The sequence below is a fragment of the Anoplophora glabripennis genome, unplaced genomic scaffold (assembly GCF_000390285.2).
Source record: "Anoplophora glabripennis isolate ALB-LARVAE unplaced genomic scaffold, Agla_2.0 scaffold6, whole genome shotgun sequence".
NCBI classification, from domain to species: Eukaryota; Metazoa; Arthropoda; class Insecta; order Coleoptera; family Cerambycidae; genus Anoplophora; species Anoplophora glabripennis.
In genome coordinates, this window is record NW_019416749.1 from 26886 (window position 1) to 40173 (window position 13288).

Sequence of the window (13288 nt, forward strand, 5' to 3'; positions counted from 1 at the left end):
TTCTAGGGGTAAAAAGTTGCAGGAAAAAATAAAGAAAGGGCAGTACTTAGTCCCCTAATTTATGTGTATATATAAACAAAATATTTATATTTATTTATATTATTATTTATATAACAAAAATGGTGTTTAAGGAACATAAGTTATAAATACATAGTAAGATGCACTAGAGGTCAAAAATATTGAGATTTATTTTGATAATAACTACAATTTTACTTAAAACGATTAAGTTTAAAAAGTTTAAAAGAAAATATGCTTTTGCAAAATCAAAAAAAAATTATTGCATTCTTTTAATATATCAAATACCGTAAAATGTATGAACTCTAGTCGCAGAATGAAACTTACAAATGAAATTCATCAGAAAACTTACTAGAATATTAAACATTTAATTATATATTCTAATAATTTTTTTGAGAAAGTCAAACTTTAAAATGTCACCTGCACAGGGTAATCCACATAATTCTCTTTTTATTACAGTGTAGTCAGTATTAATTGTACTAAAAAAATATTGTTTTAAATTCACATATATTCCAAAGGATAAAAATTGGAGACATTATTTAATATCAGGTTCAACATTTGTATTATCAATAATTTTGCAAGATAAAAATTTATATTTAACTGCAATATATGACTATACAGCAGGGTTAATCCTCTTTTTTGTGTCACTTTAAATGAACAGAAATTTCTTATAGAAAATTTCTAACTGCTATCTTTAAAATCACAGAACCCCAATCCTTTACAAGTTTTGGTTAAACCATAAACAAACTTTGGTGGTGTGTTTTCTGAAACTATTAGGTTTTAATTTAAGCCATCGGCTCGCTTTTCTTTTTTCAACATTTCCGTGGATTTAAAATATATATCGATGTTACAATTTGTAAATATAATGAATGCCAATAATAATTGTTGTGTGTTTTGTATCTATTAACTTTTAATAAATGCAACTTGTTATAGTAAGTGTATAGAACTAAATGATACTACTGTGTTCATTGTATATTTACTCTATTTATTTTATTTAATGTTTAAAAATTGTTCCTTGTTACCTACAGGAGATTTTAATGGCTTATAGAAACGCATTACTTGTAATGCGCTCTGAAATTTTTCAATTTTCTTTTATGGGTGGCGGACCTTTTCTGGAACATATCATAATTTTCCTTTAGATGTTTTACGTTAGGTAAATTCAAATACAATTTTGGCCATTACATTGTGCAAAGTATTGACTGAAAATTTAACGTTATAATTATTTAAGTTTTATATATTGTACACTAACAAAATGTATCAGTAGTATGAGAATATAATGTGTTTGACTTAAATTTACATGTTTTATTACAAATAAAAAAAATACCTTCTCCCAAACAATAATTGCAAACCAAACATGTCACTATTAATTTAAATTTTCATTTACCTTATTTCTAACATGGTAGGTATAGTGTATCTCCTTTTTAATGTACAGAAATGCTGTTTTCAGTTATGAATATATTTAAATTATATGAAATTTTAAACACTTTAAATTTAAAAAAATTCACTGACATTTTCTTAAACAGTAAATTAAAATTGACAACATTCGTTGCTATTGGTAACAGCTACCAACGCTCAAACGTTATCGATAATATCCTTAGAGCATATCACATACTTCTATCGATAGGATAGATAGATATCGATAGGATAGAAGTATGTGGAGCATATACTACATGGAGAAATCACCGCGTGTTAAAAAGTGTAGAGAGAAAGAGTGATAGTTTGGATCCTCTCTCTCTAATCGTTGAAGAAGGAGTTACGTCAGCCAATCACATGCCCACGCAAGAGAGAACAATAGTACCCAAACCATCTCTTTCTCTCTCTGTCAGTCGTCTACACTACCGCCGTAAGCGTGCTTCCTTCATGTATATGCTCTAAGAATACATTATTTAAAGTATCTGGATGGATACATTTTGTCAATAGATAAAAAATAAAATCCAATCACAATGATAGTAATAACACGAAAAAATATCAGTATTCATTTAAAAATAACATTGTAACTAATATAATTGAGTTAGTAATTGTACCTACACACCATTAGAGTAGATCAAAAGACACAATGTGGTTAATTTGAGAAAGAATTACAAAATACAGCCATCAAAAGCTGTTTTCTTACCAAATTCAAAATATTTTGAACTAAAAGTTAAATAATACATTAATAATACGATCCGTAAAACTTGAATTTCGATTAATCATGTAATCTTAAGCATTTGATGTAATATTTTTCACTTCTTAAACCAAATGAACTTAATTCTACGTTTTAATAGAGGTTTTATTTATGAACTTTTAGTTCGGTGCGTTCTAAACCTTGCAACCAAACACACCTAAAGATATGATCAAAATACATTAAAATTTCAATTATACAAACACATATGAACCTACTGCAATGCTGTAATATTATTGGTAAGCAGATTTAATAGTTTCTGGTAGTATAGACTTCAAAAAATAACAAAATAATTGCAGCAGAACGTGGAATTAAAGTCATTTAAACTATGTAAGACGCTTATAACATTACCATTATGTTAATTTTTACCTAGCACAAATGATAATTTTCTTTAATGCAAGTCGGTAAAAGTTAAATTATATTTATTGACTATTCGGGATTATATCTATTCGGATCGTTGTCTTCTTTCTCCTGCGCATGTCCGATATCCCCACCTAAATATCTCGCGGCATCATGAAAATAAACTTCAGTTTGAGAGAAAGCTTAAATGGGTGAGGGTGTTACTATGAGTTGGGAGTTAAAGATTGGTGATTTAGTTTGGTAAGAAGCCATTAAATTTTTAAAAATTGCCTTGCATAATTTCCAACATATTTAAAATGTATTACATTTTTTTCAGGGCGAAAATGAAAGGATTTTCACCTTGGCCTGCTCGGGTAAGTATATGCCGCCGACTTTCAACCCAACCGTTATTCCCTCCCATCTTGCGCGCGCGTCATCAATTTTACTTTTGTGAACTTAACCTAAACGTTTATTTTGATTTCGTTTATGTTTGGATGTGTGTTACTAGACCAATTTAACGTCTTATTTCGATCTTTTGTTTTCTGTAGATCGTGAAACCTGGCCCCAATGCTCGCAATGTTAAGAAGCCTTCTAAAAAAGGTGCTCATTTCTGGGTTTATTTCTTTGGAACATATAACTAGTAAGTGCAGTAGCTTTGCTAAATTTAACACAAGTAATTTATTCTCTTTTCTTTTTGTAGTGGTTGGATAGAGGAGAATAACATTAAACCATATGATGACTATAAGGAAGAATTTTTAAAGACATACAATACAATACTTTTCAAAAAAGCTGTTGGAGAAATTGAGGATTTTATAGCAAAATTAGAGGTAAGTAATTTAATTTGTTGTAGTAGCACTAATTGAAACAATATAAAAAATTGCTAGTAACTAGACACAGAACCAGAATGCGAGCCATAGAAGTTTTATGTCGTTGCGGAGTGTACTATAATTTGGCAAATGTTGCCATAATTATGATTATATCTGTTTATGATAACTGAAATGCGTAATTGAATAAAAGGACAGATTACTAATGCGTTATACACGATGTCCCATAAGAACATGATCAAAAAGGTACTACAACAATTTTTGGCTCAAAATAAGACAATCTGACCTAACTTCCATTAAGAAGAAATGTGTGGCTCCTCTGCTATTGACTGTCAAAATTCTTGAATAAAAATTATGGTTTCTGTAATATCTGGAGAATGTTACGATGGATTCTAATGAAACTTGTTGTGGATTTGTTTATAAAGAAGACTAATGTTTTGCTGAAGCAACCACGTCCATCCGCCTTGGGCTAGTGGTAAATTATTGAGTGTCTTGGTACAAGAATTACTAGAACCTTTTATTTGATCGCTGGAATCAATTCATTTCTTTTTTATTGATGTATCGGTCCTTTTTCAAGATTTTCGTGCTCTTGGTAAAATGTAGCATTCATAGTTTTTGCGTAAAAAAATTTTTTCAATTTTAAGACAGTCATTATCATTGCTACTCAAATACAACAACTACTCGCTACAATCACTACTATCGTAGTAAGCGATATTTTATAATAAATGAATTGTCAAACTTTTGACGGGGTGGATGTAATAGGGAATGATCCAGAAATGTTGTGGAGGGCTCGGTTCAATTTCAATCGAAGGATGCAGAAAATGGCGGGTATATCGAACATGTCTTGTAGTTCCATCATCATCTATCATATCTATGTAACTATCATCCAGTTTCAATAAAGAGAATGATGTCATTCCTAAGTATGTCTTTACATTTTTTCCGTGTTAACAAAAAATAAATCTAATGAAATAAAATAATATTCAATCCGTCACGTCACAACGGGCTTTAAAATTGTGACCATTTTACTTTCAATATTGATATCCTAGGTAAAAAATTGTCATAATTATTATTAGAGAAAGTCGCTTCTTGTAAAAAGGCAAATTTACTGTGATAAGTCTAAAATTGTCAAGTTGTAACAAAAAAAAACATTTTTTCGCGTAAAAACTATGAATGCTACAAGATTTTACCAAGAGCACGAAAATCTCGAAGGACTGATGCATCAATAAAAAAAAAAATTATTTATTCAAGCAACCAAATAAAATGTTCTGGTAATTTGTGTACCAAGGCATTTAAGAATTTACCACTTGCCCAAGGCGGATGGACGCGATTGCTTCAGCAAAACATGAGTGTAACACAGTCCACAGCAAGTTTCATTAAAATCCATAGTAATATTTTCCAGATATTAAAAAAAAAAACAACTTTTTTCAAGAATTTTGATAGTAGCAGAGGAGTCAGACATTTTTTCTTAATGGTTAGGTCAGATCATCTTTTGAGCCAAAGAATATTTGTTGCAGTAACTTTTTGATCATGTGCTTATGGGATGGGACACCTTGTATATAATATTTTCAAAATAATTTAAATTGTCGAGCACATTCTGGTTTAACAGGAACTGGCACACATGTTTTTTTTTTACATTTAGAGGAAACAAAATATTTATTTATGTTGACAACCACTTAGTCTTCATTACTTTTTCAAACCAAATCTTGTAGCGGACAAATGTTAATAACATTCGAACTCCAATAACATTTCGTCATAAAAATTGTCTAGTGGGCCTAGAAATCGTTCCCCAAAATAAATCGGTACAGATCACGCTTTATTATCAAAATATGATAACTTTAATTTCACAAGCCACCATAATGTTTTTAATCATTAATTTTATAATATTATTTGTTACGAAATAAGTCAAAGTGAGGTCTGCTGTTTGCCCAGAAAGTTTTGACGTTTATAGACCGTCAATATACAAGGGGCATCAACACCCTCAGATCTGACAAATTACGTGTTTATCATTATTAATTTTATTACCCTATTAAAAAAGTTTAAATAACAAATTGCCTTTTTTTAAGGCACATTTTCATAGATTTGTTGACTATGCTGCCCCCTGGTTGTGGTTAGCCTATTATTAAATTTTAACTTATTAATTTTACTTTTCTCAAAATTGTGGTCAATGTCAACAATTAGATGGACCCTCTTGTTGTGAATATCTAACAATTTTAATGTAGACCACATTATAACTCTCCAGTAGACTGCCTATTACTAAAATATTACAATCTGCCGTTGCAAATGGCTAGTACTCCTTTAATAAGGAAGACAACTGCATGATTCGTAACATTTTCAACAATGAAATGTTTCCAGTTAGATAGTGGGATTTTATTATTTTTTGGGCTGTATATCGGTTAACCCATGAGAATTCCACAGACGATGCTTTTTCTTATGAGGATGTCCATTAATGTCACCACTAAAAGAACTATGTGGACTAGGCGGGCTTACCTGTCTGAAAAAATTTAAGACCCATCTTTAGATACACCCATTTTTATAGATACATGCTTGATACCAAAGATTATCAAAATACAAAAAAATATATCTTCAGAAAAAAAAAGATACTACATGATAATTTATACCTAAAAATCCTATATTTGAGTATGCAAAAAAAATATATTAAATAAATTTGTACAAACAAAAATTTAAGAAATCTATTAAAAACTAGATATATTTTTATTAAGGTTGCTTTACCAATGAAATTCGTGAACTTACTGTTTTTCGTCCACATGTAACTTAAGAGTTTGATTGGCACTATGAAACATTTAAAAGTCTATAAAGAAAACTTCAGGACCTATGAGACCTTCCAAATTACCACCCGATAACTTATTTGCCAACGATACATAGAACACTTATATGTAGCAGCAGTTGTTAATTGGGTAATTGTCTGCTTGAAAAAGATGTCTTCCCAGCAGAATATCATTTGAGTATGGCATGGACCAAAGCTCTCTGTATCATCCGCTTCATACCTGTATTAATACTCTTTTCGATCTCGAGTATGTTTGAAGTCATCCAGTTCATTTCAATTAGGACAGGATTGTTTCAGGGTAACTTTCTCTTTTTCTGGTTGAACAGTTTATGGTCGGCTTGTTACATTGTCAGTTTAGAGAGGTAATGTTTCAAGAGACATTATCTTTTTGTCTTCCTGCTATTCTTGCACTTATACAATTAGCTAACCTGTTGGAACACCAAAATATAGGATTTTAAATATCCAAGGATATTAAAGTTAGCCATCTAATACATGGGTGACTTGAAGCAAATAATGAATATCATCTAGAACCAGGTCTCACTTTAGTTGGGGACACCAGTATCTGATTTTTCTAAAGAATTGACTTTATAGTCTTCAAATGAGGTAAATCATTAAGAAATATTTGTAAAATATAAAACATTTAACTAAGACAATCACCTTGAGATGCTGTCTAATTAGCACTGTTATTAGTGTGTAATTTCTTGATAGATTCCGCGTCCTATACTTTGGTAGTGATTGTCAGCTTTGATGTCAGCATTCAGAGAATAGTGTTGAACACTTTAAAAAAGATTTCACTAGATGAGCCTGACAATCTATTATGAACTGAAGAGTAAAAACATTTTAGAATGTACAATTCAATAAACATAGAAATCTAAAAAAAAATTAGATAAACTTGGAACGAATACATTGAAGATGAATTTTTTGAGACAAAACGTCTGAATCTGGTTCGGCCTGAGGCAATACGGTATTATGGGGTCATGAAGCCTTGCAAAATATGTAAAATGTTCAGGTCCATATTTAAAAAAATGAAGTTGATGATGGTCCTGGAAAGACGAAACGTTACATATAAAAATTGATCATGGCATTCAATAGAGGGCAAAAAGTTGCCATGAGAAAATGTTCTTTTTTCAATATCACCTCAAACAAGGCTGAAATGAAATAAAAACAGATTTCCAAAATTTCGTTTTTTTCCAAATATTTCAAAAACTAATGTTAGGTTTAATTTTTTAGAGGCATAATGTTGGTTCTGAGTTATAATATGAAAAAAAATTTTGGACATGTATCAGAAACAAAGACAAACATTCCAAAAAGTTGATAGTTTGTTATATATTAATTAACATATACAGAGTGTTACAATATTCGCGGGCATGGATTCTGGATCCTTTTAAGCTAAATAAGGTGATCAAAAACTGATTGTATGATTTTTAAATCAGACCAATATATTCTTTCTCTACTTTTGATTTAAAAAAAAAACAAGTTAAATAGTTTCCATCATCTGCTGCAATACATGCTTCAGCACGTTATACTATTGTTCGAACAGAATTATGTATCATATCTGGCGTTTTTTCGTTACATTATTTGAAATGTGGCTCTGCAATTCATTTTAAATTGGTCACTGGTATTCTGTAGACCAACATTTTTAGGGAGCCCCATAAGAAAAAATCGCATAGCGTTCTAGGTCTGGAAAACGAGGTGATCAAGCAAATGAACTGAAAATATTGTTGAGGTAGTCACATTCTACCAATTGGCAATAAAATATAGCAAAAAAATGTGCAGCAAACAATGTAAAAGGTGTTAAGCTTTACTATTAGATGTTAATATCAAACTAATGTCCATCACATTCTAAGAAAACATTCAAACAAAATATGCTAGGTGTATCTCTGAAATATTCTATTGTTTTTTAATTATGTACTTCTTTTGAAATCGCAAGAAATATTCCTTCCTAAAACTTTAATATTCATAACTTTTTTAAAATTCAATAGCAAACTGATATATTCCATTGAGATTATTTTTAGGGCCACTTTAGTATGTTATAAGAAACGAAAATTTTGAAAATTCATAAATTATGTCAAATTTCTTTAAAAATTGTTGCAATAGCTTCACATTCCACAATAAATAGAGGGGGCAATATTATTCTAGAAGGCGTTTAAGTCCCTCCAGTCTCCTTTGGCTTCATGCAGGATGAAAGATGTTACCTATTTACCACCACTGAATTCGATAAGCTATCTAAGTGTTTGTCTTATAAATTTCAGAAGGATCCAAACTATGAGCTTGTTCTTCCCTCGGAAAAAGGTAACAGCAGTGATAAAGATGAGAGCGATGAAAAATTCAACAAACTCATATCATCTACACCAAAGAAACCAAAAAAGGTAAGTCTTGTACAATGTTCACATAATATGTATGGTTAATTTCGCGACCAAGTGAGAGTAGAAATGATACTTCCTTAAATATTAATTATTATATTGTAACGAAACTAACCTGGCACTTGTAAGTATTTACTAAATTATATATAAAGTTAGGAATCTGGGGCTGTTAACAGATCTGGACTCAGCTTACTAATGTATGCCACAATAATATAAAATGTACTCAATAGTGACATTAAATACAAAAGTCAATAAAATATGTAAATGGAAAATACTTATATGACGAAGTGTAGAGTTTGCCTTCTGTTTTTAACATATACTCAGCTGCATTATAGAGTATTACAAAAACTTTATCTGAAACATTGGACCATATCAAATTGAAATAGTCGATAACAAAAGACAAAAATTTCAATTGTTTTTTTATTAAAAGGGTCATTTCCTTAAATACATACGCCCTTATAACCTTCAGAATAAGTAGTTTTTGAATGTGTACAAACACATTGACGTTTTTAGTAAACAACGAAAATGAAGATTGGGATGGGACAAGAACCAATTGTTGAGAGACACATCTTCCAAAGTCTAATCATGACCTAAATGACGATATATCACTAGTACAAAAAATTTATTTTCTTTTATGTTCATACAGCAAACAAGGTGTTTTTTTAAATGGCATATTCCCTCTACTTATTATTTAATTGCAGTCAAATTTGACATCTTAAGGATAAAATGACATTGTTAATCTAATGAGAGCAATCTCATTATTTTAGGTCATCATTTTATCAGAATGTATTTTTTTAAAGGAACACCCTGTATATTTTTGCTTGTTGGATTACCATTACCATATCATTTATTACTATTTACCAGTCTTGGTCTAATACATTATGTTTATTGCAAAATTTTGAATGCCTTAATATTAAATAGACCCATTCAAAATGATAATCTGGCAACTGCTCTTATCAAATCGATCATGCTCTATCATCCTTGGATGTCAAATTTGACATTCATCGAACAACCTATAAAAGTTGCTTGGGGAATATTATTAAAAAAATCATCCTCTATCCACAATTGTTTCTAATGTAGAAGTTTTATCTTTATTGTAAAATACCTACCTATACAGTTTTATAGTTTAAAGTTACTGTTATTTAATTAAGTAAAGATGAGTTCGTTACTCATCAGCAAAGATACATGCAAAATATTAAACTGAGTCGTTTATTTCCAAAAGCGGCTAAATCGAGTTATTTTTTACCTCGGGATAAAATGAATTAGTACACAATAATCTGTCAACAAAAATTTTTCTACCATAAAATAATAAGAAATTCATTCATTACAATACGTAAATTGAAAAAGATGTTGAAAAATCTAGGGGAAATTTTTCCAAAAATTGTTTGGATTTAACCGGTTTTGAAAGCAATTTTCATAATCCTTTTTAAATGTTACATTTATTTTTTGAAAAAACCTCATGGCTGACTAGATATTTGGAAAAAATCCGAATTCGGTCAATGGTTTTTGCAGTGTTAATAAGACAGTGTGATCAAATTGTTCATGTATACTTTCATTTTCAAGTTTTATTTTTATTATTATTTTAAAATGTCTTTTTTTATTCTTTCCAACGATGTAATATCTGGTATTGTTATTTTGAAAATAGGGAGAATTACAGCCGTTTTTAACTTTTCAATTGCTTATTGATGGCTGTGGAAACAATCGAAATGATTACTGACAACACTTTTAATTACGCCCCAGTAAAACGAATAAACAGGTGCAAAAATCTATCAAACCATCAAGGTTTTAGGTACTGACATCTACGAAAATACTAACTTTTTTATATATAACTCCACATGTAAATATTTTTATAACATTTACTTGCTTAGTCCTACATATAAAATTGTTTACTTATAAGTACGTGAAAATAATTCTTAAAATATGAGGTTAGGATAACAGCAAACACATTTTTTTAGTTATTATTTTATTTGAGTAAATTTAAATAGTATCAATGAATAAACAGGACATCAAGGATTTTATTTTTGTGCTTGCTTTTGTTCTACACGTTTTACTTTTCAAGATTTCTGTACCTAAAAACGCCAGAAAATTGACTATTTCTCGACCAGGGATATGGCCAGCTTAAGATAAAGTATAAACACGAAAGCTAATAATAAAAAATATATTTTTTAAAAAATATGTTACAAAACTATCTAAAAACATCTTTTTTAATATTAAACCTTTAGAGACACTTTTTCCCATTAGTATTCAATCATCAAACAAAAAATATGTAAGACATTAAAGAACTATTTTAACTCGTCTTTTTTGGGAAAGCCTCTTGTTTAATGTATCTGATCTGAAGTCAGTCCACAATCTCTCAAGCTTAGCACTCTTTATCTCCCGTTTTTGTCACTCATTTCAAGATCTTGGTCTGTTTGTACAATAGCATCTTATTCTAAGTCTATACAAGTAATAGTATGTTCTGGTAGTTATTAGCAACCAGTCAGGAATTTTAGAAGGATTCCATCAAATTGTTTAATTAGGCCTAAACAGCCTTGGCAACTACTGTTTGCTCTGTGAATTAAACTGGTAACGGGAACCTAGAAAATGTCTAAACTTAATAGCTTATAATTCTACTGTATAATATTAACCACCTTAGAAAATTAAAATTTTTCAACTAGTGTACAAAAAAGTAGAAGGGTCCATTTGTGGACCTTAAAAAATTGGCAAGTTAGTCGTCAGTCTTATCAAGTTAAAATTCTTCAATTAAATTATTAAAATCCTTCATATACTTTTACATATGATATAGAGTTTAATGAAAGGAGATTAATAAAATGGTTTGTCTTTTTCTAGCTATTGTATAAATCACACACTAGTCTAACATAACTTTTTTCAATCGGCCATAATGCAGTAGAACAGTAGAACAGTAGTTAATCATTTTCAAGTGAATGTAATTTTGTTCAAAACTGAACACATATTCTTCGCTCTTAAATAAAATTTTGATAAATATCAAAATTCCCCATATCGAAGGAAATTTTGTAACAATTGCAATACTTTGTCACTATTCACATCAAATTTAGAATTTTGTTAAAATGAAAATATACAGGGTGTTTCTGGATTATATGCAAAAATTTTATATACGAATTGGGAATCGGAAAATAAGAAAAAAAAGTTCCTATGGACGTATGTCCGGAAACGATTTGTTAAGGAGTTACAGCCGTTTAAAAATGCCTATCAAAACCAAGTTTTCAATTTTTTTGTCAAATTTGAAAACAGATAAAATCCTGAATTTTGGTACAGATGTTATACTGATCGAGGCCCATCTAGCCAGTATTTTTTCGTTAAAATAATCTTATTTGGAAAGGGTGAAATCAACAACACCCTATATATTTTTCATGACAACATTTGACTCATTAAGATTTCAATTGTTGCAATATATCTTTTGGCGAGACAGATTAATTTAAAAACTTTTTCGTCTTTTTTACTTTTATCGTGAAATAAGTTTTTGAGTAAAAATATAAAATTTGTAACAGTGTTCCACATTAAATAGATATCATAATTCCTTAATGGCATAGTAGGCTGCTGTCAATTCTGATTGTCGTTGACATTAATTAATTTTGGCATTGTTACTTGTTTTATTTCTATGGATGGAAATTTGAGAAAAAAATTTAAAACTCGATTTTGACTGCCATTTTTAAACGGCTGTAACTCCTTAACGATTGTTTCCGGACATACATCCATAGGAACTTTTTTCTTATTTTCCGATTCCCAATTCGTATTTAAAATTTTTGCATATAATCCTGAAACACCCTGTATATAGGGTTATAAATGGCAAATTAAAAGAAATTAATCTTTTTATTTTTTGTTTCATGTTCAGACACCACTCAAAAGGGTAAATTCAGAGTCTAGCGCTGGAAGTAGAAACTCGTTCTCTAAGAGGCCTAGGGCATCGTCTCCAAGGAGCGAAGAGAATGGCATCGGAGGAGTGGGAAGCGAAATCCTTAATATTCCATCAGTGCTTGATGCACCTGTAAGTATTTTGTTTTACACTTACATAATCAACAATCATAGTTATTTTTTTTTCTTTATATTTTTGGGTATTTTGCCACCTGTGCAAAAATGTAAAAAAAAATAGTAAAATAAAATGGATCAGTCAAGGGTTATTTTTATGAAAATAGTTGTGCCTAACCAAAAAAATCTCACATTAAAAAAAGCAGACAAATAAAAAATACATCACTCAATATTGCACACTGAAAAGTTCGTTAACTTTTTGAAAATCCACTGTTTTCATCTTCTCGAATTTTTTTTATATTTATTTCAAGCTGACAATGTGACTAAGTGAATTAAGAATTAGAACCTAAAGAACCGTTAATATAACTTTTAAGTAACATCACTAAATTTGGAATGTTTGTATTATCCCATATGCGGAAAATTCACCATTATTACAGGGTTCGTAGCAGCCGGGAAAACCGGGAAAAGTCAGGGAATTTGTTATTCTTCATAAAAAACAGGGAATAGTCAGGGAATTTTAAAAATATTCATGAAAGTTAGGGAATTTGATGTTTGCAACTGGAAATTTTCTAAAAGCTGGCCCTGGGTTCTTGAAAGAGAAAACTATTTGTGATTTTGAAACCTTTATAAGAGGTTTTTTAGGGTATAAAAAAGATTATGGAGGGCAGTCGAGAAAAAATTTAATGCATAACACCAATTAGTATGTAAAATTTGTAAAAATGAACTACAAGTGACCTGGATTTTTTTTTATAAGTCAGGGAAAACCTGGAAAAGTCAGGGAATTCTTTATTACTTTTGAACTATGAACCCTGAA

At 30.0% G+C, this 13288-nt stretch overlaps 1 protein-coding gene across 1 annotated transcript in view; it reads left to right on the forward strand.

Annotated features, from left to right (window-relative positions):
• The first annotated feature begins 2690 nt into the window (after positions 1-2690).
• Positions 2691-13288, forward strand: part of LOC108911675 (putative oxidoreductase GLYR1 homolog) — a 54418-nt gene continuing 43820 nt past the window's right edge. The window contains exons 1-6 of the mRNA XM_018716670.1: positions 2691-2776; positions 2853-2889; positions 3064-3155; positions 3216-3342; positions 8377-8493; positions 12341-12493. Coding sequence (XP_018572186.1) covers positions 2724-2776; positions 2853-2889; positions 3064-3155; positions 3216-3342; positions 8377-8493; positions 12341-12493 — 579 coding nt within the window. The 5' untranslated portion in view covers positions 2691-2723. The remainder of the gene's footprint in view (positions 2777-2852; positions 2890-3063; positions 3156-3215; positions 3343-8376; positions 8494-12340; positions 12494-13288) is intronic.